Consider the following 27,439-nt stretch of genomic DNA (forward strand, 5'->3'; position numbering starts at 1 on the left):
AGATATATCTACGAAGTCATCAAACCAGGTTGTAATGGAAGTAATAGATTTGTAGGGTGCCGGTAAAACAGTGATACATATGTAGAACTGGAATCGTAACAGCCAATCTCTCTATACATAACACAAGCAACCATAAAACTACTTTACAAAGGTTATGGCAGAGGAAATGACAAAAGACCTGACTTATGTGTCGAAATGTGGTACGACAATCGGGGCAGAAAGGTCAGAGAAATTGGAAAAGGTCAAAAGAATTTCTTTATCAGGGCAGAAGGTCAAAGAAATTTGGAAAAGGCAAAACAAATCTTATTCTGCTAAAGTGTATTGCTTAATGAACACCTGTTAAATATCTAAGATACATCATCAAAGAATAACTTGAAATTCATAATTATTTTTTTCCTAAGTTTGGAAGATTTTGTTTTAATTTTTTGAAGATTTCAAGTAAAAAGTAATATATATTTGATCTGCGAAAAATCTTTCCCTTTTAGTAGATTATGTAAAGCTAACAAAACGGTGATTAGTCAACTTACATCCAGTGTCTTTAAGTTGTTGGATTGCGTTGGACTTGATTCGAACACAACCTAGGAAGCCTGCTCCCTGTTTTTTGTGTATCTTCTTATGGTTCCAAATACTGATTGTCACTGAGTCTTTACTCCCGATATACCTGTTACAGAGTTCAAAGGTTATATGGTCACATGATCAAACGATCTCTGAAGTCAACAGTCTCTATAAAACAATAGGCAGTTAAAACTCTTAGAGGTCAAAGAAATAAGGTTAAAGGTTAAAACATTATAGTCAAATGTTCAAGGCCATGGCCAGTTGAGTTAAGGTCAAAATACTACCATCACCTGACCTTCAAAACCAGAACCAGAATAAATGTAAACAAATAAGTTAATGTCCAAATTGGCAAAAAAACATTTAAACATAATGAAATTCAGTTCAATTTGGCAGTAATGAATCAGGTAACAAACATATGAAACAAATTTATCTTACATTCAATAAAGCTAAATTCTGGAGTTTTACACAGCAGGGATCGACCAGCAAATAAATATGTGATGGTAATATTAACTCATTCACCCCTGCAGACACATTTGAACTATTCTAAACCAAAAGCTGGAACAGTTCATTATAAAATTTCAGGGGTGAATTAGGAGGAGTGTACTTACAGGTCATAATGCTGGTTCCACTTTGGGTCGAGGGTGTTTTTACTAGTGTCTGTAGAATGACATTGGCCTGAACCATCAACGCTGATCTTAGCAAACGGATCCGGAAGTCCTGAAAAACAATGATAATACAACATTATCACTGAAGATATGATAATATAATTGGCTTCTTTTGTCAAATTCATTTTGTTTTCAATGATTCACAATTGAACCATTTGAACTTGGAATTGTATACAGTGAACCCTAGATAACTGATCACCTTGTTGGGATTGTGAGTTTTCTGGACTATTGGCCTCCAGATTATCACGTGTCCACTATATCTCAAGATCTCTATTAGTGCTTTTAAAATAATTTTGTTGGTTCTGACCAACTGTTTCATTACATAGGTACCTGGTATATGATTTTATAAACTTCAATTACACTTAAAAGTCACTACCGTATTTCACCGCAAATAAGATCCCTCCCGCAAATAAGACCCCCCCCACCTATTTTGACACATTTTCAGACTTAGGGGGATGTCTGCAAATAAGACCCCTACCTATTTTTCAGTTTACTGGATGATGGATTTGAGCAATGGAGTAATTAAAAATATCACCAAAATGACTTTGTATCGGAACTTTTTTGTTTATTTTATCGGCATAGAAAAATCACGTAGTAAAGAACTGTTTAAGTGCTTGTTATTTTTGTCATTTAATTCAAGTTAATTCACGGGTGATTTAATTTAATTATCAATAACTACGAAATGTGAACAGTGCTTATATTTAATCGGAGGCTATTTTCAACAAAATACGCCGATATTTGTTTCCATGAACACTTCAACACGTTTTAGTGTTCGTACGGCTTGTCATTTTTTACATGCATCGGCAAAGATATTCGTCATTGATGCAGATCGTTTCTGCACTCGTGGATTCTAACTTAATACGATCATTACCTAAAACATCTACTTAAGGCATTTACAGTTTCAAATATGTTTTATTTGTGAACGTAACGTACCTGTAGTTCACGATCAGTTGGAGAAACCCATGCTTTACTTTTCGGCCGCCATGTTTTGTTTACGCAGTCAGTATAATATGATTAGCCGCAAAGTTTCGTATTTTACTCTGGATACAAAAATAATTGCTACGATGTTTTAATGCAGTTAATACTTGGTTTAATATCTGAAATATTATCAAAAAACTATCGTCGTATCAATAGCAATACCGATCAAATTCCCAAACACGACCCGGTGTGAAAATGTGAAAGTATGGCTTCAACCCGGCGCCATTTTCCTACACATGTGTGTACGATGTTACAAACAACTGCATCAGTGCATGTCGGCACGTTGAAGTTAAATCACGATCGTTTGCTCATTTGACTAGACAAGTGTACGTAAATTCTTCTGTCTATGAACAAATTTGATATGTAAACGTTTGCAGTGAATTTTAAATAGGCCTGAGTCTGAACGGCGATCGTCCTTCCGAGTCACGGCGATTGATTCACGTGTTTACTAAGACGGAGATGTAGTTGTGATCGTAAACAATAACCTAATTTGAATATTTTAAAATAACAATACGATTATTAAAACTTCAAGATTAAAATGACATTGCTTATGATGCTGTTTCTTCGTTTTGATTCATTGGTGAATGTCCGCGTGACTCTTGCAAAAATGTGCGTTTCCTTTCAGACTTACGTTACACCTGCCCCAATATTGTTTAACAAATTATATTTTAATTTGTCATAACATTTGATTTAATTTTACTCATGCGTCTTCATTATTATTATAAATACTTGAACATCTTGCTATTACCCATCTGTCATACGACTGTTACAACGAAGACAGGACATTAAAAAATCCAAGATGGCGACACCATAGATCGATGTTATCAGGCGGGTTGTCCGCAAATAAGACCCCCCACCACTTTTGACCTTTATTTCTTCTCTGGGAGGGGGGTCTTATTTGCGGTGAAATACGGTATGATTATTTGACCTTTGGTTTACAAATTTAAATTTTCTTGTTTCTTCCATTTAAAGCAGCAAAGATTTTTTTTCAAATTGGGCTTAATAAAAAAATAAGCATCACAATTAATGTTGTGTGTTATTAAAATGTGAAATGTTCTGCCCAAGATAAGGCTATAATACCACGTACATGACAATTAATGGCCAAAATATTTAAAAGTGGCTATGTCACATGCCAATGAATGATGGTTTTGTGCTTTGATGCATTGAAACTAATTATCACCCCTGAAGACACATTTAGACTCTTCCAAATCAAAGACAAGAACAGTCCATTACGAAATATCAGGGGTGAAAGAGCTATAAAGACAAGCACATGTAAAAAGATAACTATACTTTAAAAATCTAATGATTTGTTTAAAATTTAAATTTTCTCACTACAAATAAAAAAACTCTTAAATTAATGGCTATCAGAAGAAATATTGACATGATTTTTTGATTCTTTGTAATAAAAGTGTCCCTGAGTGATAAGGTATGACCTTCACCCTTAGTTTTTCCCCTTTGACCTCCACCTTCAGTGTATGAGACCACTACAGTACAACAGGATATACACCATGTTACCTCTCACATTATGCATGTGGCTTCAAAATGTCTTCCTTGAAGTTATAAACATTACACCTAACACACCAGAATAATCGCCTGTTAGAAAACGGTTACAATTTCCTCTTTGATTAATTAATTTAAAGCTCATTATCATTAATATAACATCTTTCTTAGAACCAGCACTCTTTTTGAAAAAACCTTGTGTTCTTTCTATATGATGAGGGCAGCATACTAGCCTGTAGGGTTTTTCGAAATTATATACCATGTCGGATTATGTGTTAGTAAATTAAAACAAATGGAAGAAACATCAAAAGATTTTAGTGGCGAAAGAAATCTGCATGTACCTGGAGAATATATCACCGACTTATGTACACTTATGTCTAGTTCAGGTAACAGCCAATAGGGAGAGGGCTAGAGGTCTGGGGGTCCATATAGAATGCTCACAAGATGAGGGCCCCGGACTTGTACCCATTAAAAACTATTATTTAACAGATAAAGATAATTTGAAACAGACATAGATTTACTTATTCTAAGTTATCACAGTTTACTAATTACAATTTATCATTATATAAGACTTAACTTTTTTGAAGAAGACAATTACAGTACAAACAATTAGAAGTACTTACTGTATTTTACCCAATAAGTCCCCAAGTCCCTATACGCACCCCTCCCACTTTTGATGCTTCAATTTCAAATTGCCCAGGCATAAATAAAGACCAAATCTGTATAGGTATGTCATAATTTTGTCTACTTAAGCACCTTTCCATTTTTTTCAGTTTTTCAAATGTCCTGGATGCTTATTAGGTCAAATACGGTACATGTATGTATACAAAGCATGCTGTTGGATAAGTACGGTAACTGGTACATTCTCAGAAGTGACTTTCTATGTAAGTGTTGGGGTGTGACAGATGTAAGGGCCAGTCAACAATGACCGGCAGATGTCTGCACGATAAAACAGCCAGATTATAACCGAGGGGACACCATTAGACGCTCAGGTATGGCGGACATCAAAAACAACCAGCAACCTACGTGATACGACTAATGTACACCTGATCGGTCTCCCGTCTACCTGCAGAAGGTGTTTTTAAAAGTTTAATTCGTATTTTTATAACATATCAATCGTCTCTCCTCTTGAATATTTTAAGTTATGGCGGATTAAAATTAATGAAATAGTCGTCAAAATTCTATGAATTAATTACATTACAAGCATCACATGCGCTAATGGAGTTAATCATCAGAAGCAGGGTTAGTTTTGGGATGGTATCATGTGTGTGTTGGCTTGGCTTGACTTAAGCTTACCGGGTATCCATCACTAACCGTATTCGACCCGATAAGCACCCAGGGCATTTACAAAATTGGAAACAGAATGACAAGAAGCTTAATAAGACAAATTCATTGCAAACCTATATAGTTTTGTGTAGTCTTTTTTTTTTTATACACCTGGGTAATTGAAATGGAGGCCTTAAAGATGCTCCACCGCCGACAGAGCAGAAATGATACTCATCATTTTAGCAATAATTGGTATCTAATCGTGTGTATATATGTCTAATTATCACATAAAATTATATGAAATAATTTATTTTCCTTTTGGTACATGCACAATCAGTACTTCGTTCCATATAGTGCCAGGAATTTTTTTTCGGGATGCAATTGATTATTTTTAATATTTTTATGTTGAAGTAAAATTACAAGCTCAAACTTTTCAATGGTGATAATGGTGTAAAGTAAATAACTTTTGCAACTGATGAAAAATACCAAACCGTCTGCTCCTATTTTTGATAGAGCAAAAAAAAACAAACTTGTCAGCGGTGGAGCATCTTTAAAAGGGACATGGGCACTTATTGGATCGAATACGGTATATCAGTAAAATTGAATTAAATGTACGACCCCTTGTTACACAATGTGTATCTGAGTGTAATAAAAGATTAAATTGAACTGAGTAATGGCTTCACTTCATTTACTGTTGACTGTCAATCCAGAGCTGAAGAAAGTAACTAATTTTGTCATAGATAATGATGAAAATTTGCAGCCAAGACATGAACTGTTTAAACTATTTTAAGATGTTTTAATTCGTCACAGTCCAACAATATCACTATGAAACATCACATTCTTTCACGAGAAATTCCCCTGATTCAGCAAACTTCACAAGCTTAGAAATTTATAAACAAGTTTTATGGATGTATCATTACCCATTGTATACATAAACTATGACGTTTTTATCATTCGATTATAATTAAATGTATACATGTACATCATATTGATCAAGTTAAAAAATTGCTGTTCTTTCAAAAGCATACATAATGTAGCTAGTTGTGTTAGGTATTTATGTATCAACCTAGATTTTGGACACTTTTATTACATAACTAGAATGAAACATCCAATTAACAGGAATGTGAGTAATTTTTAATGAGGTTCCGATCGGCATCTGTATGCAGTCATCATATAGGCATACTGCACGTACACGTATAAATACAGATACGTATACGCATCCTGAATCATGTTACAATAATATCTTAATATATTGTTTCAAATATTCTGTGCAATTTTCGAATATTTCTTGATTAATTTTAAGTATAATAATCTAATCAAGTGTAATTATTACTCATATTTTTATTTAATGTAATTATTACTTATATTTTCATTAAGTGCATTTATTACTTATTTTTTATTAAGTGTAATTATTACTTATATTTTTCACTTAAATCATTCAAAACTGGATTGAAAATGTACATTTTTCATATGTATATATGTCCATTACACATGTGCAGCCTAACTTGTCTATAAAGACCACCCGGGCGATAAAGAAAAAATGTCTTTATATACGAGTAGTCTTTATTAATACACAGATCAAATTGTGATGTGATTGAAATTCACTATCATTTATACAGAGGTAGTTGCTATATTTAAACTCCGTGTCACATGTTTTTAAAAGAAAAACATGGAAAAAACTATTTGCTGTTGGGCAATGGTTTTTTTATCTGGGTACTCTGATTTCCCCAACAGTACAGCTCTTCGTGTGTGCTCTTTACTGACATAAGCTCTTACAAAGGTCATAAAAACAAAAGAAATTCTTTCAAAGAAAACAAAGAAGACCTATTTGCATTGATTTTAAACAGTACGCTTTTTGTAGCAACAATATTTTAATTTTAAGATCTTTTTGATCATCAGTAAATAAAAAGCTGAGTTTCTCTGTGCTGACCTTTAATGCTGTTATCAGTACAATTTATTAACCTTTATCTCACAACATTAACAACATAGCCAGTGTTTTAGACAGCTGTTTCATCATGTAATGGTTTTGCTGTTTAAAATGCAAATGTGACATTTGCATGAATATTTTCCTTGATCTATTTTCATTTTACAATACTATTTTTGGTTTTATCTTTTCTTATAGGTCATTTGGCCAGACTCATTACCAACAAAACAAAGGCAATGAATGGATGAACAGAATTAACTATAAGAAGCCGCATATTGAATCGGATCCAACAGTTTAGTTGTAAATCTTGCCGAACTTATAAAAAAGCAATACCTTTATTTTGGTGTGCATTTTTTGGGAACTACAAGATTGCATCGTATTTGAAGGGCTGCCAGAGGAGAGATATGAATCGTAATTAACTACAGTCTTCGTTAATTACGGTTTATAACTGGCGCAGATACAGAATCCCCTCCCCTTGATCTGTAGACAGTCATTGATACATATCAGTCAAATAGAACAAGGACATCATTTACCAGACACGAATATTCTCCAGGCTTCAGCTATATTGTATAATCAACATTGTATTTTTGCACGTTTAGTACACGTTTTTTTCGTAACTTTGCAAGTGAAAAATTGGGATGCGCACTACAGGTAGGTACAAAGCATAACCAGACCCTGGGTCATGATCACCGACTGGTATGTTTTTTTTAAAGATATCTATACAAAATGTTACGAGATGAACTGAACGGACACTCATCAGAAAGGTCCCTCATAACAGTAGTAAATGACTTAATGGCCCCAAACATTGATCCATAAATACCAATTTCCATTAAAATCAAACGATTTTTGTATTTTGACGACTTACGGAGCTACATATGCGGCCATTTTGGACTTTATGAAACCTGTTAAAAACTATATTTTTTGTCCCAAATGGTCAATTTCAACGTAATTTGACCTGTGTATAAAGATCACTTGGCTATAAAGACTATCTTTTCTATCAATTTTGTGGTCTTTAATACTCTTTATAGACAAATTTGACATAACAACTATTCAGTTGCTATGTACAACCATTCAGTTGCTATGTTGGAATATATGACCTGCTTAGTCTAAAAACACTGCAGCACATAGTACTATCTTTTTATTAGTATCACTTCAGCTATTGAGATATCTAAACCACTCGGCCACCGAACTAAAACCACAGCAACAGAGAGTCCAACTTTAATCTCGCATTTAATGTAGACAAGTTATATACATCCAAATTGCAGACACTGCATTTTGGCATCGCCATTAAAATAAGGTCAGTAAATGTTTTAAACTTTCTCTGAATAAACAATGAATACCTCACACAACAGATGGCGTGTGCATTAAAGTGACATAGGTGGGTTCAAATTTCGGGTCACCGACCTACAGCAAATCGAGACTGTAAACAGGATCACGTAATCGTTGCAGCCTACATGTCATGCAATGCACGTGTAGGGAACATATTGAAATAGTTTTCTTGGTACGTGCATAATTTTGAAAACAGAAGGCAGGCTGGATACATATCAAGGATACCAGCATGCACATCATGTTTCGCTGGTGTTTTAGACTTCTCAAGGAGCAGTACAGATGCACCAGACATGATTGACAGATGGTCTAGCCGGGTCCACCTGGGGTCTTTTTATAGTCCCCAAACTTCCTTCTGTTGGCCTAACAGGGGCTGTGTGGCCCTGCGGGGATATGCCACCTAACAATGCCTCATGCTACGTGATACAATGCATGTGTACAGTCAGTGCAGGGGGTACTATGGATGCAAGATTTGTATTGGTTATATTTTCATAACTATGGAAATTTACGTACACCTACAAGGCCAACGTTGATCAAAGGTGAAGGACACCATATTAATTACATCAAATAGTGTAGGTCTGCTTTACTTATTTAGGGAAAATTTCAGGAATACACATACAGTGAATTTAAAATCATTCCAAACATCAATGATGATTTTTTTTCTTCAAATATTGTAAGTAATAAGTAATTATACTAGTGAAGATTTATTTTGATCAAGTCAATTTTGTTTTCCTTGTTGATTTTGATAATCAAAAGCTGATGATTTCCATAAAAAAATTTATGCACATAAACAACTCCCGACCGTTTGAAGTTCTATATTTCAGCGCTTGATTTAAAATGAAATAAGACCACCTACAGGTTCTTTAATCCAACCACACATGAATTACATTTACTTACTTATTATTCATAAATTCAGTTGGTAGGCTGCTAATCGAGAACTGAATGTGATACAAAAAGTAGAACTTTATCACCACTAATAAACAAGCAGTGACAACACTTAATATGAGTAAGGCTGTTAGAGTTATGTTCCTTGTATAACAGAGAGCGAGAACTATCCTTACTGTTGACCAACATTAATTTTTAATGCAAATTATATGCATTTAAAAATCTCTGTTAAAAAGACAAGTATGCACCTTTACAGTTAAATATACACATCAAAGAATTGAAGACTTATGAGATGGAATTCTCTTCAATCAAAACTGATCTGATAAACAAAGAGTGTTCTTGACAATTTATTTATGCACCCCTGCAATTTCACAATACACTGGTCTAGACTTTGATTAAGAAGAGTCTAAATGTTTTTTTAAGGGATGAAGGTGTTATAACGAAAATGGATCTACCTTGTTTTTCTAAAAACTTTCATTAAACAGATGATTTCTACAACAGTAATTCATCAACACAGCTTAGAATACATTCACTTATATGCACTAACTGAATTTGATACAAATTATTGTTCTAATAGGCCATATATGATTGTCAAAGGTGGACTTACACATTAATTGGAAAAATGTACACACTACATGTATGAACCATATAATACAGATAGATCCCAATAATCACATGTTACATTCATTCTAATGGACTCCCAATGTTAATTATGAACTATTTCTGTGTCTATCTAATTAACTCTCTTTCTAGTAAACAATCTAGAGATTTTTTTTACATGTATTTATAACTAGCAAGGCATATTATGTCATGGTATTGTTGTTTTCTCATTCTAATTGCTGATTTTTCCATTTCTACATCATAACATGCATCCCCACAACCCACATCTGCACTGACCGATCACCAGGCAGTACAACGCCACACCTCGTGCTCGCACACGCATATGTTTCCATTCAATATCAGGGCAAACATTAAAGCATATAAAAACAATATGCAAAGTCACATGTGTTTTGATTGACAGCTGGTGAACCATCAATTATTTAAAAGATACTTTTTTTGTGGGGATTTCCACTCTTGGGCACAATCAACGAATAATTGTCTAAAGTAAATTACAAACATTTATCACCGATTTTAGGAATTTTACAAGTCACTGCTGTAAAAAAATAACAGCCTTGATTAGCATATTACAGAGTTATCTGCCCTTGTATTTAATATGACTTCATGTGTGAATCTATCTGATCTTCATATTTATAAATTTATTGGTCAAAATTTCTGCTTACAACCTTGTTGAACAAAACCAATTAATGTCCTGAATTTAATTTAAATAACAAGGAGCCGCAAAGCTTGGCATTATCCCCCGCGCCCAGTTGTATTTTTTAATAAATTTCCATGGTAACAGAAAAAGTATTGAAAATGGAAGGTTCCCATTAGAAAAAGGCACAACTAGAGCACTAGCCTAACATGTACAGAAAGTTTCGTGTAGCCAAATTGAACGGTTTTTGAGTTATAGCCCGGAATAGAAAGGAAACTTTAATAATATGGTATTTTTGAATAAGTTTCCATGGTAACAGAAAAAGTATCGAAAATGAAAGGTTCCCATTAGCAAAAGGCACAACTAGAGCACTAGCCTAACATGTACAGAATGTTTCGTGTAGCCAAGTTGAACGGTTTTCGAGTTATAGCCCGGAATAGAAAGGAAACTTTAATAATATGGTATTTTTTAATAAGTTTCCATGGTAACAGAAAAAAGTATTGAAAATGGAAGGTTCCCATTAGAAAAAGGCACAACTAGAGCACTAGCCTAACATGTACAGAAAGTTTCGTGTAGCCAAGTTGAACGGTTTTCGAGTTATAGCCCGGAATAGAAAGGAAACTTTAATAATATGGTATTTTTGAATAAGTTTCCATGGTAACAGAAAAAGTATCGAAAATGAAAGGTTCCCATTAGCAAAAGGCACAACTAGAGCACTAGCCTAACATGTACAGAAAGTTTCGTGTAGCCAAGTTGAACGGTTTAGGAGTTATAGCCCGGAAACAGATACTCGGACGGACGGACGGACGGACGGACGGACGGACGGACGGACGGACGGACGGACGGACGGACGGACGGACGGACGGACGGACGGACGCACGGACAGAGCCCAAATCAATATCCCCCGCAAACGCGTTTCACGGGGGATAATAACAAAGAAATGATTGTCATCTCACTAATTAAACATTGAAACAGGGAGGCATAACAATTAGAAAGAAATGGAAGAAGATGCACTTACTGTAACCGTGAGGACATTGAAGATGAATTTCATTTCATTTTAAAATGTGAATGTTATTTAGCTTTAAGAAAGCGTTTTATTGCGAAATATTATTTCATTAGACCGAGTATGTACAAATTAATCCCTCTTTTAGAAACAGAGAACAAAAAAGAGTTGTCAAATTGAGCAAAATATATTAAATTAAGTGATAAAATAAAAAATAACATTTTATAAGTTAAATTTTAGCATAATCCTTTTACACAAGCCTTATGTATAGTTACGAGGGTTTTTTCTCTCTTTCATGGATGTGAGTGTGGATTTTGTGTATTGTATTTGCATATATATATGTTTGTTTCAAATTGATGAGCTGAAATGCTCATGGTAATAAAAGAATTGAAATGAATTGATTATACTTCAAAGAAAGGATCAATACCTGTCCAGAAAGAGACTGAATTAACAAGGGGAGATAACTCTATTTTACAAAACGATGGAACATGCAGTAACCTAATGCCACATGGATTATAGTTGATATCAGTCTCATTTGGAAGTTTTTTTCTCTCTCAAAAAATTGTGAATTTGATATGATTTACAAAGTTGATCTGTAGATTGAAAAATCTTGTGCCCAATACTTTTTGTCCAATATGAAAATGCATATAAAATATGTTTAAATCAAATGTCAGCAAGCTAATAAACTAATGTTATCTGAGGATCTACTCTCCTTTTAAGGTATGGTTAGAGTGTGGGTTTTTGGGAGGCTGTGGTATGTTCATGTTTTATCTATTTATATTAATAATATCTTATATTGGTGTATTTGAAGCTAGTAGATAACTTTATTCATGGCTCTTCGCTATGCTAAATCTCCTTGAATTTTTTTCATTTATACCATACATTTCAAAACCAGCATGATAAGAATCTATAATACTGGGTACCCTTATCAGTTTGGCTTATTATTTAATTAATATTCAACTGTAATTAGGGCTTCATCATTATGTTTGTTGATGGTTTCGAACATTTAATTGTAACTTTTATACTTCCTCTTCGATTATTACAGGAATTGATTTTATTCTTCCATAAATAACTTTTAGGCTTAATCCTACAAACTAAACTGTATGCATAGTTCATATCTCATTTGCCAATATTGCTGTACAAAGAAAGATTAAAACTTAATCAAAATTGATTCAAAAGTTTAAAGATTTTAAATATGCTATTTTTGTGTTGATATTTGTTTATTGTGGTGCACTTTATGATTTCCAACAAACAAGAGGCCCAAAGGGCCACAACAGTCATCTGACTACCTTGGCAATAGTAAAATTAATTACATATGGGGTCACTTTGTCAGGACCATGTCAGGATCATTTCATGCAAGTTTCAGCCAAATCGCACTGGTAGAACTTGAGAAGAAGTTGAAAATGTGTTTTCAAGATGGCGGCTTTGGCGGCCATCTTGGATTTCAGATCAACCCGAAAAACAACACTTTGTCAGGACCATGTCAGGATCATTTCATGCAAGTTTCAGCCAAATCGCACAGGTAGAACTTGAGAAGAAGTTCAAAATGTGTTTTCAAGATGGAAGCTGTGGCGGCCATCTTGGATTTTGGATAGACCCGAAAAATAACAACACTTTGTCGGGACCATGTCAGGATCATTTCATGCAAGTTTCAGCCAAATCGCTCTAATAGAACTTGAGAAGAAGTTCAAAATGTGTTTTCAAGATGGCAGCTGTGGTGGCCATCTTGGATTTCAGATCGACCCGAAAAATAACAACACTTTGTCGGGACCATGTCAGGATCATTTCATGCAAGTTTCAGCCAAATCGCACTGGTAGAACTTGAGAAGAAGTTCAAAATGTGTTTTCAAGATGGCGGCTGTGGCGGCCATCTTGGATTTCAGATCGACCCGAAAAATAACAACACTTTGTCGGGACCATGTCAGGATCATTTCATGCAAGTTTCAGCCAAATCGCACAGGTAGAACTTGAGAAGAAGTTCAAAATGTGTTTTCAAGATGGCGGCTGTGGCGGCCATGTTGGATTTTGGATCGACCCGAAAAATAACAACACTTTGTCGGGACCATGTCAGGATCATTTCATGCAAGTTTCAGCCAAATCGCACTAATAGAACTTGAGAAGAAGTTCAAAATGTGTTTTCAAGATGGCGGCTGTGGCGGCCATCTTGGATTTTGGATCGACCCGAAAAATAACAACACTTTGTCGGGACCATGTCAGGATCATTTCATGCAAGTTTCAGCCAAATCGCACTGGTAGAACTTGAGAAGAAGTTCAAAATGTGTTTTCAAGATGGCGGCTGTGGCGGCCATCTTGGATTTCAGATCGACCCGAAAAATAACAACACTTTGTCGGGACCATGTCAGGATCATTTAATGCAAGTTTCAGCCAAATCGCACTGGTAGAACTTGAGAAGAAGTTCAAAATGTGTTTTCAAGATGGCGGCTGTGGCGGCCATCTTGGATTTTGGATCGACCCGAAAAATAACAACACTTTGTCGGGACCATGTCAGGATCATTTCATGCAAGTTTCAGCCAAATCGCACCGGTTGAACTTGAGAAGAAGTTCAAAATGTGTTTTCAAGATGGCGGCTGTGGCGGCCATCTTGGATTTCGGATCGACCCGAAAAATAACAACACTTTGTCGGGACCATGTCAGGATCATTTCATGCAAGTTTCAGCCAAATTGCACTGGTAGAACTTGAGAAGAAGTTCAAAATGTGTTTTCAAGATGGCGGCTGTGGCGGCCATCTTGGATTTCGGATCGACCCGAAAAATAACAACACTTTGTCGGGACCATGTCAGGATCATTTCATGCAAGTTTCAGCCAAATCGCACCGGTTGAACTTGAGAAGAAGTTCAAAATGTGTTTTCAAGATGGCGGCTGTGGCGGCCATCTTGGATTTCAGATCGACCCGAAAAATAACAACACTTTGTCGGGACCATGTCAGGATCATTTCATGCAAGTTTCAGCCAAATCGCACAGGTAGAACTTGAGAAGAAGTTCAAAATGTGTTTTCAAGATGGCGGCTGTGGCGGCCATGTTGGATTTTGGATCGACCCGAAAAATAACAACACTTTGTCGGGACCATGTCAGGATCATTTCATGCAAGTTTCAGCCAAATCGCACTAATAGAACTTGAGAAGAAGTTCAAAATGTGTTTTCAAGATGGCGGCTGTGGCGGCCATCTTGGATTTTGGATCGACCCGAAAAATAACAACACTTTGTCGGGACCATGTCAGGATCATTTCATGCAAGTTTCAGCCAAATCGCACTGGTAGAACTTGAGAAGAAGTTCAAAATGTGTTTTCAAGATGGCGGCTGTGGCGGCCATCTTGGATTTCAGATCGACCCGAAAAATAACAACACTTTGTCGGGACCATGTCAGGATCATTTCATGCAAGTTTCAGCCAAATCGCACTGGTAGAACTTGAGAAGAAGTTCAAAATGTGTTTTCAAGATGGCGGCTGTGGCGGCCATCTTGGATTTTGGATCGACCCGAAAAATAACAACACTTTGTCGGGACCATGTCAGGATCATTTCATGCAAGTTTCAGCCAAATCGCACCGGTTGAACTTGAGAAGAAGTTCAAAATGTGTTTTCAAGATGGCGGCTGTGGCGGCCATCTTGGATTTCAGATCGACCCGAAAAATAACAACACTTTGTCGGGACCATGTCAGGATCATTTCATGCAAGTTTCAGCCAAATTGCACTGGTAGAACTTGAGAAGAAGTTCAAAATGTGTTTTCAAGATGGCGGCTGTGGCGGCCATCTTGGATTTCAGATCGACCCGAAAAATAACAACACTTTGTCGGGACCATGTCAGGATCATTTCATGCAAGTTTCAGCCAAATCGCACTGGTAGAACTTGAGAAGAAGTTCAAAATGTGTTTTCAAGATGGCGGCTGTGGCGGCCATCTTGGATTTCAGATCGACCCGAAAAATAACAACACTTTGTCGGGACCATGTCAGGATCATTTCATGCAAGTTTCAGCTAAATCGCACCGGTAGAACTTGAGAAGAAGTTCAAAATGTGAAAAGTTAACGCACGGCGGACGGCGCACGGCGCACGGCGCACGGCGGACGGCGGACGGCGGACGACGACGGACGAAACATGACGACTATAGGTCATCCTGACCCTTCGGGTCAGATGACCTAAAAAAATACAGATTGTATTTGACGTAATTTCCATAAAATGTGCTTGAAACGAAGTCCACAACGACCCTTGTCTAGAACGATCGCATCGCTTATCGCCCCTGATATCACCAGGTGGCCGTAGATTCGTGACGTCATCTGAGACCAACAGCTGTGACAAGAGCCGGGAAACTCAATGGGGCAGCGTTGCGGTATTGGCGATTATAGATATTTAAAACAGTCGCGCTACGTGTAGTTGCTATATTGAATAGTGGAAATGAATCCATATATAATATATAATCTATAACATACAATGATATAATAAAAACGATAGCTTACTCATTCTTATCGTCATATTTTGGGCTATAAAATTGTTATGTTCAGTATGTTAAAGATGCTCCACCGCTGACAAATGGTAAATTTTAACTATCAAAAACAGGAGCAGACGATTTAGTATTTTTCTTCAGTTACAAAAGTTACTTACTTTACACCATTACCACCATTGAAAAGTTTGTGAGCTTCTAATTTTACTTCAAGTTAAAAACATGAAATATAATTAATTGCATCCCGAAAAAAATCCGTGTTACTATATCCTATATGGAATGAAGTACTGATTGCGCATGCACCAAAGGCGAAATAAATTATTCTATATTATTGTTTGTGTTAATTAGACATACATATACACGATTAAACATCAATTATTGTTCAAATGGTGAATATCATTTATGCTCTGTCGGCGGTGGAGCATCTTTAAAATCCATTTGACACCGTGTACGTGTGTGCCACTGACTCAGGTTTAAGGGGGTTGCGCTTGACTTTTGTCTTTAACTTAAAACTCAAAACATAGACTTTAAAGTTAAACCAACAAGAAGAAATATAACTTTACAAGAAAATGGACCCAAATTACAATGAGACTACATGCTTCATGCACATACATGTACATATAATGCATATTTATAAAAAAAAAAACCGCCATCCCCTCATACCCTATCCAAAACCCTATCATACCGCGATAAACGTGCCCCCATCCCGCCTTATGTACGTACTGCACACCTCTATATTTCCTATTTGAAGCTTAATCTTTCAGAACACCGCACAGAAAGGGCTAGACTTATTTATTTTCTTAAAGTTCTATAATGAGTTTTACGGCTGTGTACGAAATAGAATAACATGTACAGTAGTAACAATACACGCACGGCCGATAAAAAAGACGGGACACAAAACACAGAAACTAGATACAATGACCTAATATGGATGACATGTACTCGTGGACAAGATACACATGTAATAGTTCAACTAACACAGGACCATGAAACAACATATATTTCTTATAAAACACAAATCATTTACAAGACCGCTTCATTATATTTTCTAACCGTGCGGAGTTTTGGAAATAAGAAACCTGTCGACCTTAGTAAATTTTAAAAGTATACGCACAGACCACAGCACACTAGATAGCCTATTGACCATTATGAGACGATCTAGGGGTCTAAATAAAAAAAAAATCGGTAAAATTCGCATTTCTACATATATATACGCAAGTGTACTATGTAGAATATAACAGGAAATTAATGAGTACTAAAATTGGCCAAATTTGCGAGCATTGTGGTGTTTTGGGGGTTCGGGGGAGACCCTGATAAAGATATTACAATTTAGAATGACTGAGATATGAGTTTCACGATGTATTTTGATGATTTTGCGAGGGCTTAAGGCGAGATATTTTTGTTTTTTGGGGTCCTAAGGTCTCCCCCGAGAAGGAAAAATATTACTAAATGTATTTATGATTGCTGAGATGAGTTTTACGATGTATTTTGATGACTTTAGAGCGTTCTTAACATGGTAATTTTTCGAATTTAAATTCCTGCAATTAAATAATGATAACTGTGAATGTCGTCATATCATTATGCAACCCCTGCTCGATCTGAACTAGTCCGCTAAACCTGCCTATATTATTAGGCTTTTTCCCCCTATATATTAGGCAAAAAAAAATAAAAAAAGCCTAATGATATGAGCAGGTTTAGCGGACTAGATCTGAACATACCTGTTTCACACCACCGACACATTGTTGTGTAACCCAAAATAAATATGAAAATCCCTAAAATGAAGTATGAAAAATGTGCAGAAGGACCTCTTTTATTTTTAATGCGCATTTTGAGAACATTTCAGTCGAGGAAAATGGGGGGCAAAAGGACACAACTTATAAATTATTGATTGATTTTTTCTTTTAATCTGCATGTATTTTTCATGTCTCCGTATGTTTGTAACAGATGATTTTCTATTAAAAACGTAGGTCTAAAGAGGTGGGCCCCAATAATTGTCCATTTTCGCTACGATCTTATTTCGCTCATAAAAATTACCAGTAGATTCTATGTATATCAAAACTCCTCGGTTAATTTTATGTGTAAACTATAAATTACATACATGCACAGTCGTATTACTCCAGGGTGGACTGAATAGGAAAGAACTACTTATTCATTCGTGGTTTAACCCCTGGCACACACCATAAGCCACATGACATATGTACCCGCGACATTAATGACATCATTATTTACATGTAGTGACGTCATTTCATAGGTTATGACGTCAATAATGTGTCATTATGTAGGGGATAAATCACGCTACCCAATAAGTCGAAATATAACATAATTTTTCTCCGTGTGTATTTCCGTAAGTACTAAGACATGTGGCTAAAATGCACATGCATGTTGACAGTTCCGCGATCGGCACACCGGCTTCCGGTAGTTGATTGTCTCAGATGACGTCACAACTCATCGGAACTCAAGGGAGGTAAGTCATAGAAAAAAATCTGTCGTCGAAAAAATGTGAAGATTGCTTTCATTAATTTTACTATTTAGAGACAAAATATAAGCAAATATCAAACTGGTATATGTTTAGATAGGCATCACAAATGTTTCTAGCGTATTATCTCATTTTCCATGTCCGTTCTGTACAAAGAAAGATTAAAACTTAATCAAAATTGATTCAAAAGTTTAAAGAATTCCAGACATGTGATTCAAGCTAAAAAAGTCATACTATATAATTATATAACCTATTTGATTTTACACGTTGGTTGAAATATTGCTATTTCAAAATAATGATTTGCTTTACAAAACTTTTGAGTTTTTTATTCTGACAATCTTGCTCCATAATGTTCCAAACCGACAATAATTTTCCAACTGTGACCATATATCAATACTCATCATTACAATGGAAACGTACCACACATTTTGCATGTATTCTTCTGTCATTTGTTCACAGTCAGCTAATTATTATAGCTTGTTGACAGATTTCATTCATAGTTTTTTCCCCTTATGTCTGACAATTTCATTCAGTTTTTTGCCTGTATGGCGTATGTTAAGTCATGCAATCACAATGACAATCAGATACTATCTCTTACCTTACTTATAATGATCACAAACAAACACATATGGCTGGGAAGTTACCCATTCAGCCCTGTAATTTTATAATGGACTATCCCAGGTATTGACATAGAAGAGTCCAAATGTATCAAAAGGGGTGAACAAGTTAAAAGGAAGGGCTGAATCGTCATTGATGGGCCATTATTCTAGTTAAATAGGCCATAACAACAGGCAACAATTAGCATGGGTAGATGCAAAAGTACTGCATTATGTATGTACACTGTAGCAAGTAATGGGACCCAACACATATTCAAAAAAGTTTTCAAGACTTTTTATATACTGAATAGTGAGACTCGGCATATACTCATTCTGTAGTTTCACAGAATAATCACCAGCTTAACTAGATAGCCAGACCATTATCCAAACCAGAAAATTATATTCAATCCATTTTGTAACATAAATCAACATGTTTAGGTTATCCAACAAACCATGTGTTTGGGTGGTCACAATAGACTTTAGTGGCCGAGTTGTTATATAATTACCTAACATTACACCACAAACCTATCAACATCCGGTCCTAAGTTCAAATCCCATGTGAGGCAGTTACCAGGTACTGACCGTTGGTCTGTGGTTTTTTCTCAGGGTTCTCAGACTTAGAAGGAATCATACCAACTCATGGGTATTGTGAAAAACAATTGTAAGATTTTGTATACAGACCAAATGCTTAATAAGACCAATTTCTAGGGTCCCAAATGATTAATTTCATTATAATTTGACCTGTGTACAAAGACCACCTGGCTATAAAGACCATTTCTTCTAGGTCTCTTGGGTGGTCTTTATAGACAGGTTTGATTGTACTTAAACCAGTAAGATTCCATTTTCACAACAACACATGAGTTCTAAAAAAAAAAAAAAAACCTGTATTTACCTGGATATTTATAAAAATAATTGAAGCATTATTTTCATAAATTAAAATCTGTATATTTTATCAAACAAAATGCCTTAGAAATGAAATTTATAAACATACATGTGCACCAAACTTTTCCCATACCCCCATATTATTTTTTAGTTTTACATCAGGGACTTTATATATCTATTCATTAATACATCTATCTATATATAGGGTATGAGATCACAGAATTCCATTGCACCCACCAAAGTATGAACCTATACGCTAGCCTTTGATTCATGAATGGTCAACAGTTCTTAAGGGTATAGATTGTAGAGCCTAACAATTTAGGTGTATATGGTCAATATCACAACTTCAATCACTGGACAAATCGGAGGTGCTGACTTAAGATTTTTACTATCCCAGATGACCCATAACTCCGGCCTCATGGCCCAGGTATATATATGTAGGCTGATAGGTGTATATCTACGTACAGTAGTAAAATGGTCTACGTTCTGGATTAGTGACTCATCTCCTGTCAATTTAACCTTTCAAGTGCTTTGATGTCAACTTTAGTTTCTTTAAACAAAAATTTGCATATTTTGAACTCTGAAAACAACAATAAAATAAAAATCTGTCAAGAGTGATTGCCTGTATGTAACCTACTGCTATAACTATCCATAGCCATTAGATAAAGTTAACTTCAGGTCACGTATATACATCTGTGATGTTATATTCATACATAGCTCCCATATGTTATCAAAGAACAATAGCTTTCATCTTTTAAACGTGATAATATGACCTAAAAAAAGTGGCCTCCATTCACAAATTCAGTCAAACTCTGTCTATAAAGACCATCCAAGGGACAGAGGGAATATGGTCTTTATAGACAGGTGGTCTTTATATAGAGGTTTGAATTATAATGTTGTAATTGGTCATTTGGGACCATAGAAAAGCTTATTAAGGAGGTGGTCTTTATACACAGGTAGTGATAAAGCAATTTTGTTGTAATGAATTTTTATAACTTAATTTCAAATACAATATTTAAGGATTAACTTGAATAGATTTTTTTATGTTATGAAGCGGTTTATGATGAGAGTACACTCAGATTTTTGTGTTATATCTCCATAACATAAAAAAAGCTATTCAAATCAATCCTTATAATTCAATTTACTAAAGATAATCTCTTCAACATTTAAAATTCATTTTGGGACTCTTTTGTCAATGAAATTATTACGCCGTCATCTCAGCCAATCAGAAGCGACGTTACAAACAGCGACGCCATTTTTTCCTTTATGGGCTGATAAAGTAAATTTTTAAGCCAATGAAAATGCTCGTAACAAGCTTAATTTCAAATACAATATGTACAGGTACACAGAAATGTATTAAAGGGGGCACCTCAATACAAAGGATCACAAACATGTTCAACGTTGCATTTTTATAATTAATAGACCGACCTCTTCATAGATACTTCATAGACAGACATCTGTCTACGAAAGGACTGTTTTCAGATGGCCATGGATACTCTTTCAGTTGATTTTATTATAGATATATAAAGAACAAGAGGCAAAGAGGGTCTGTATCACTCCCTTTATTCAAGTTGAAAATTACGTTTATTATGGCAAACAACAAATTTCTACATAAGAAAATTTTTGATAGCAATAATGAATATCAAGTGAAGACTGATGTCAAATTAAATTTATAAAATTTCCAATCTCCAAAAGATGATAATTTGGTGAAATTCCATTCATGACTTAATGAGTAGTAGTGATTTGTAAAGAATTTATCTTTATTTTCCCTACTGGACTTCGACCCACGGAGATCACATGTGCATTTCCAATAATGTAGATAATAGGTCAAAATATAGGTCATGGTGACCACTTTTTTATTCAAGACACAGCCTTATGACTGTAAGTCGCCTGATACAACCTAGAAGTTCCATGTCAATTTGACACTGAGGAACAATGATATTGCTCGACTATAAAATGCATTTCAAACTTTAACATATACAGGACTGCTGATGGCTGATAGATACTAATAGAATGTGGACACTTTTACCATTCAACTTCCACATATCATGGATAGCTGGTTAGATATTATAAGAATATTGGACACCATAAACAAAGTTTGAAGGTGACAATAGAATCATGGACAACTTAACATTTTGTCCAGTCCAGAGATCTAGATAGAGAGTTCTTTAAACAACAGACTGCTTTCTGTTGGATATTATGTAACAGTCATATAATCAGGGTTCACCCTTGACCTTAGGCACAATGAGAGAAAAAATCTCCCTCACCTTGTTTCAATGAGATTTTTCAGATGTGGATGGGATTTTTTTCTCACTCCTTTATTTATCTTTTTTTTTTTTTTTTTTTGGCAAGAGATCTTCAATGTTAATTGTTATGTCCTCTGATTAAAGATTGATTATGACAAGCGTGTCATATGATAATGTCAATAAAATAAATAACAAGGTATATGCAAATTGTTTGTTATTGTCTGCAGTTTGTATGTATACTGTACATTCTGCAAATATTGTTCATGAAAGAAAGTTTAGCTGGTTTCCTGCTGAATTTCTGGTCTTATCAATTATTAGTTAACCCACAGTCTATATGCATCTGTATTATGTACCACATATAATCTCTATCTAAGCTGATGTTATCTTTAAAAAGTATTTTTAACTAACTCAGGTCAAATGCATAGTAATTACAATATTATTATGTACGCAGGTAAGTCATTGTCAGTCAGGTGAATGGCAAGAAAATCTCACTAGAAAACGATCCTGATTAAACAATTTCTGAAAAAATGTGTTTCAAGTGCATTATCATTTGACCAACGGTGGTGGATTTTGGATAAAATTAGCCACAGTCGTTGTAAAAGAAACGCCTGCATGATGCACAGATCTCATTTAACGTGACAGATTGCCATTTTTCATCTGTCGGTTTTCTTTCAACATGCCGGTCATTGACGGTAAACTTCAATATCTTTTTTGTTTGAACATTTATATTATCGACTACAATATAATCTTTCAAAAAACTTGCCTGAAAGTTAATTTCGTCATTCATGGATTAATTTCAACTTGCCTGAAAGTTAATTTCGTCGTCTGTCAACACGGCAGTCAGCCGCATGTTTGTCTGTCTCATGTTCTGGACATACAATTATTTATAGGAATATTTTATGTAATGATGTCATCTATTAGTTCCCAATCTAAAGTATCTGACCCCTCAAAATTACTTTCGACATCTAACATATCGCTAGCAAAGAACTGTTGTGCATGTTCTTCATCACTTCGATAGTCACATGTACTGTAGCAGTATAGGGTTAATAAAGCGTTTGAATTAATTGGGAGAATGCAGAGGCAAGCGCCGCGGAGACACTGATTGGGACTCACTATCATTAGGATCTATAAAACAGGATTAGATTATATTTCCGGAACTGCGATCGGTAAATATTATGTCATTTTTGACTGCCCGATTTTTTCTCGCATTATATCAGACTTTAATGCGATTTATATGAAAATAATGCGAGAATATCGTGAAATCGCGCCCAAAAGTGAACCCTGTATAATATAATTATAAGTGGAGCTAGCATCATATTTTAGACCTATCGATCAACTTCACAATGGCAAATTCAATCCTCTGCAAAGGTTTTGAATAAACAATTTATTGTCATCAAGGACAGAAAAGCCATCTTCCATGATCGCTGAAGGAACAATTGTGATGTCACAAAGACAATGACGTCAAAATCAACTGATGGCAGTTCATGCACTGGACAATGCAACTGAGTTTTGTACTAGGTTACATAGTGAGGTTGCAGTGAAAATGTAAATATAAAAGAAAGTACTTACGAAAGAAATCCTTCTTGGCTAGATTTTTGGCACATAGTACTGAAAATATAAAAACATTGTTAAAGCATTGTTTGAATTCAAAGAAAGATTTTTTTGCCACAAATTGAAGTTAGATAAGCTAAGAAATAAAAGAACTAAATTAAATAGCATTTGCATGATTACATCTCCGTTAGATATCATAAGATTTACTATTTTCTTGCAATTGGGCTCAAGAGATTTTATTGTCCTATATAGTCCAGTTTGAGCAGCTTCATTCAGTTTCAATGTGACAGATGTAACACTAAAATATATCTACCATGTACACATTGTTGACAACATTAAGTGACACAGTTTAATCATTAAATGTCATCTGCAAGCCCTAAAACTTGGAAATGGTTCACATTTATACCGTAATACATGCATCAGCAAAACATCAGCAAAACAAACATGTGACCACCAGACATCTGGCCACTTGTGATAAACATCTGATTTTTAGTAATAATTATATACATATATATATATATATATTCTACATCATACTTTTAATGCCACAAGGTTAAGGTATATCCACATACATATATATATACTGAAAGGGCTAAAGACTATTTGTGTGGATGACACATTTGGACAATGATAATTACATGAAATACTTTTCTCTATATCTGTTTTTACAAACTATTCAATTTCTAACGTCTTTCAACTTCTTTGCAATTTTCAGAGTTACCTCCCTTGCAGAAAGAAATCCATTCATTATGATATTATCTCAAGTTTCTATATGAAGTAGCAAATTGTACTGATAGTTTTGGAGAAACACATATCTAAATGCAAAACTTTTTTAATTAAATGTTGACGCCATCCATCCCCGCCAGGACCAGAAAAGCAACACGTGCATCATAACTGCACCCTCAAGAATTTCCTTGAGAATGATCTGGATATCATACACTCATTATATTGGACACACGCAACCTGATGAAAGCTATTTGTGACAGAAGTCTAAAGTAAAGAAGCCAATACCGTAGATCAGGTAAAGCTGGCATAATAATCATGGACATAAACATTAAAACCTTCACCCTTGAAGACTCCGTGGGTATTTAGTTTGGTGCAAAGTTTTTAATGGGAGAGAAGAAAATGCGAACGGTGACTAGACCATAATTTGAAACTGAAGACCTTCGAACACTAACCGACCAAGTCCAATCCCGCTACATGCATCAGGTTAAAACTGGTCTACCTATGCGTAAACTGTGTCATCAGTTTGGCATCAACAAGAAATCAAGGAGTCCTGAGTTTGATCCCTGGCAGTGGCATTGATAAAATTTATTATAAATCCTGCATCCTGTTTCATTTAGAACCGATCAAGCTAAAAATAAAATCCTGCATCCTGCTACATTTAGAACCGATCAAGCTAAAAATAAAATCCTGCTTCCTGCTACATTTAGAACCGATCAAGCTAAAAATAAAATCCTGCATCCTGCTACATTAACAAGCGATCAAGCTAAAAATAAAATCCTGCATCCTGCTACATTTAGAACCGATCAAGCTAAAAATAAAATCCTGCATCCTGCTACATTTAGAACCGATCAAGCTAAAAATAAAATCCTGCATCCTGCTACATTTAGAACCGATCAAGCTAAAAATAAAATCCTGCATCCTGCTACATTTAGAACCGATCAAGCTAAAAATAAAATCCTGCATCCTGCTACATTTAGAACCGATCAAGCTAAAAATAAAATCCTGCATCCTGCTACATTTAGAACCGATCAAGCTAAAAATAAAATCCTGCTTCCTGCTACATTTAGAACCGATCAAGCTAAAAATAAAAACCTGCATCCTGCTACATTTAGAACCAATCAAGCTAAAAATGAAATCCTGCATCCTGCTACATTTTGAACCCATTAAGCTAAAGATAAATCAGAGCTTCAGTTGATGATGATCACATTCTAGACCTCTGGTTTTACAATCCAATTACTCAACCAATTATACAAAAAGATACCCAGAGTAAGCTCTCTCTGGATAAGTGAACCAATATTTATAATTATGTACCTGTTTTAATGATTTCACACAAACTTGAATGATCTTATATTATAATGCGTAACTGTACACGCTTTGTACCCCCCTTTTCTTAAGACCATTGTGAAAACACACATATGGACCTGACTAGTTGATTTGAACATCAAACGCTGAAACAGTGAGTCTATAAATAACTGAGGGGTCAATCTAGCCAAGGATGACAAGAAGAAAGAGAATTGAGGAAAAATCATAAATTGAAAGATCTTTCTATACTATAGCTATTGGTTAGTGAAAATCATGATTGTGAAAAGGTTAAGCTAGAACAGACAATATAAGAAGAACTACCCCGTGTATTTATATAAGATAGAAACATACATCAGGTATCAATTTCCGTCAGTTGTTGAGGAAATCGCACACCACCGAACAATAAACACTGACAATGATTCAGAATAATCCATGTCTGCCAACCGAATTGTAATGGACAGTCAAATTAAACTATAACGTGCTACACGACTACACATTCTGTACATTTCTTAATTATTGACGGGTTGGTACAAGGCAGCCATGTTTATTTAGGGTTGGTACTTTACAATGGACCAGCGCCACACAAACTGCGATTTTCTCTAACAACTGGGTCATTTCTGTTAGTTTTATATCAATACCTGTTAAACGAATTTTCATTGTAGATTGTCCATGTCGCCTTGGTCCGTTGCTAGCCATTGCTAAGTATCATACTCATGATATAAACTGTACCATCCATTCATTTGTTGTCTTTGAGGAGAAAGCACTAGTTCGACTCTCGTATGCAAATTAGACAAGACCATATCAACTTCCGGTATTGGGTATTCATTGCTAACGTAACTTCATTTCTATCAAAAATATTCTAGAACAACATAACCATTCATATTACCGTCTTTAAGTTTCAGTAATATAATAAAATATAATTTAAATGGTACTGAGATTTTTCAAAAGCACAAATTAATAATGTTTTACATTGCACATCTTTTCACGAAACTGGTCGAAAATACCGGATGTGACGTCACTCACTGATCTTGACACAGAGAGGATTTGGAGACGGGGTGGGGGAGTGCGAAGGGGAGGGAAAGATCATCACAGATTATTTTTAATACTTACTTAGGTGTTAAGTCAATGTGCTATGTATTTAACTGATTCAAGTAACACATGCCTAAATCAATAATCAATCATGCTCGATCGAGACATTTCCTTTGGTTTTTGTTCAATGATTTTTTGCACTTTTTGCACTAAGGAATTTGAGAACTTAGTCGTAAATAACATAGCTTAATCAGTATTGGTAATAAATAATGTTTCCAAACAAAAAAATCAAGCTTTTTTAATTAATGTCGACGAATCCTCCCTATTCATGTTTAAAAATCTATGATTTTTTAAAATGCAATTAAAAACTTGTGCTTTGTCCTTTTAAAATGCATAAAGATATATATATATGTTATATAAAGATATATATATAAATACATAAGATATATGTTAAAATGTCTTAGAAAGTGTGATAAAACAATAGTATAAATTTCCTTATTTCACGGGTCTTTTATAGTAATGTTTTTCATTCATGTCGGAAAGTGCTGAAAGCTGCTTAATAATAATAGTACGCGAACCAACATTGGTAGACAGAGAAAAAAAATAAATAATTGCACCATATAAATATGCATTCCATTAAATTCTGTTGTCTTTGTCTTTATTAAAATGAGGAAATGGAGCCCAATGAAAAGAATGGAAGGAAACTGCCCAAAGTGGAAGCGAAACGGAAAGGAAAATAAGAAAATAAAAAACAAAGGCAAAAAAAAAATTAAAAGCCTAATTATATATATAGGCAGGTTTAGCGGACTAGAGTAACACAAAG

The 27,439-nt window shown here is 35.0% G+C and overlaps 1 protein-coding gene across 1 annotated transcript in view; it reads right to left on the reverse strand.

Moving 5' to 3' along the window:
- Positions 1-26,367, reverse strand: part of LOC138323921 (E3 ubiquitin-protein ligase SMURF2-like) — a 59,440-nt gene extending 33,073 nt beyond the window's left edge. The window contains exons 1-4 of the mRNA XM_069268861.1: positions 26,226-26,367; positions 23,578-23,616; positions 1,164-1,272; positions 528-661 (exon numbers count right to left, since the gene is read on the reverse strand). Of these exons, the coding sequence (XP_069124962.1) occupies positions 528-661; positions 1,164-1,272; positions 23,578-23,616; positions 26,226-26,283 (340 nt within the window). The 5' untranslated portion in view covers positions 26,284-26,367. The remainder of the gene's footprint in view (positions 1-527; positions 662-1,163; positions 1,273-23,577; positions 23,617-26,225) is intronic.
- Positions 26,368-27,439: the final 1,072 nt, after the last annotated feature.

Source organism: Argopecten irradians, chromosome 5 (genome assembly GCF_041381155.1).
Source record: "Argopecten irradians isolate NY chromosome 5, Ai_NY, whole genome shotgun sequence".
In the NCBI taxonomy this organism is placed as follows: Eukaryota; Metazoa; Mollusca; class Bivalvia; order Pectinida; family Pectinidae; genus Argopecten; species Argopecten irradians.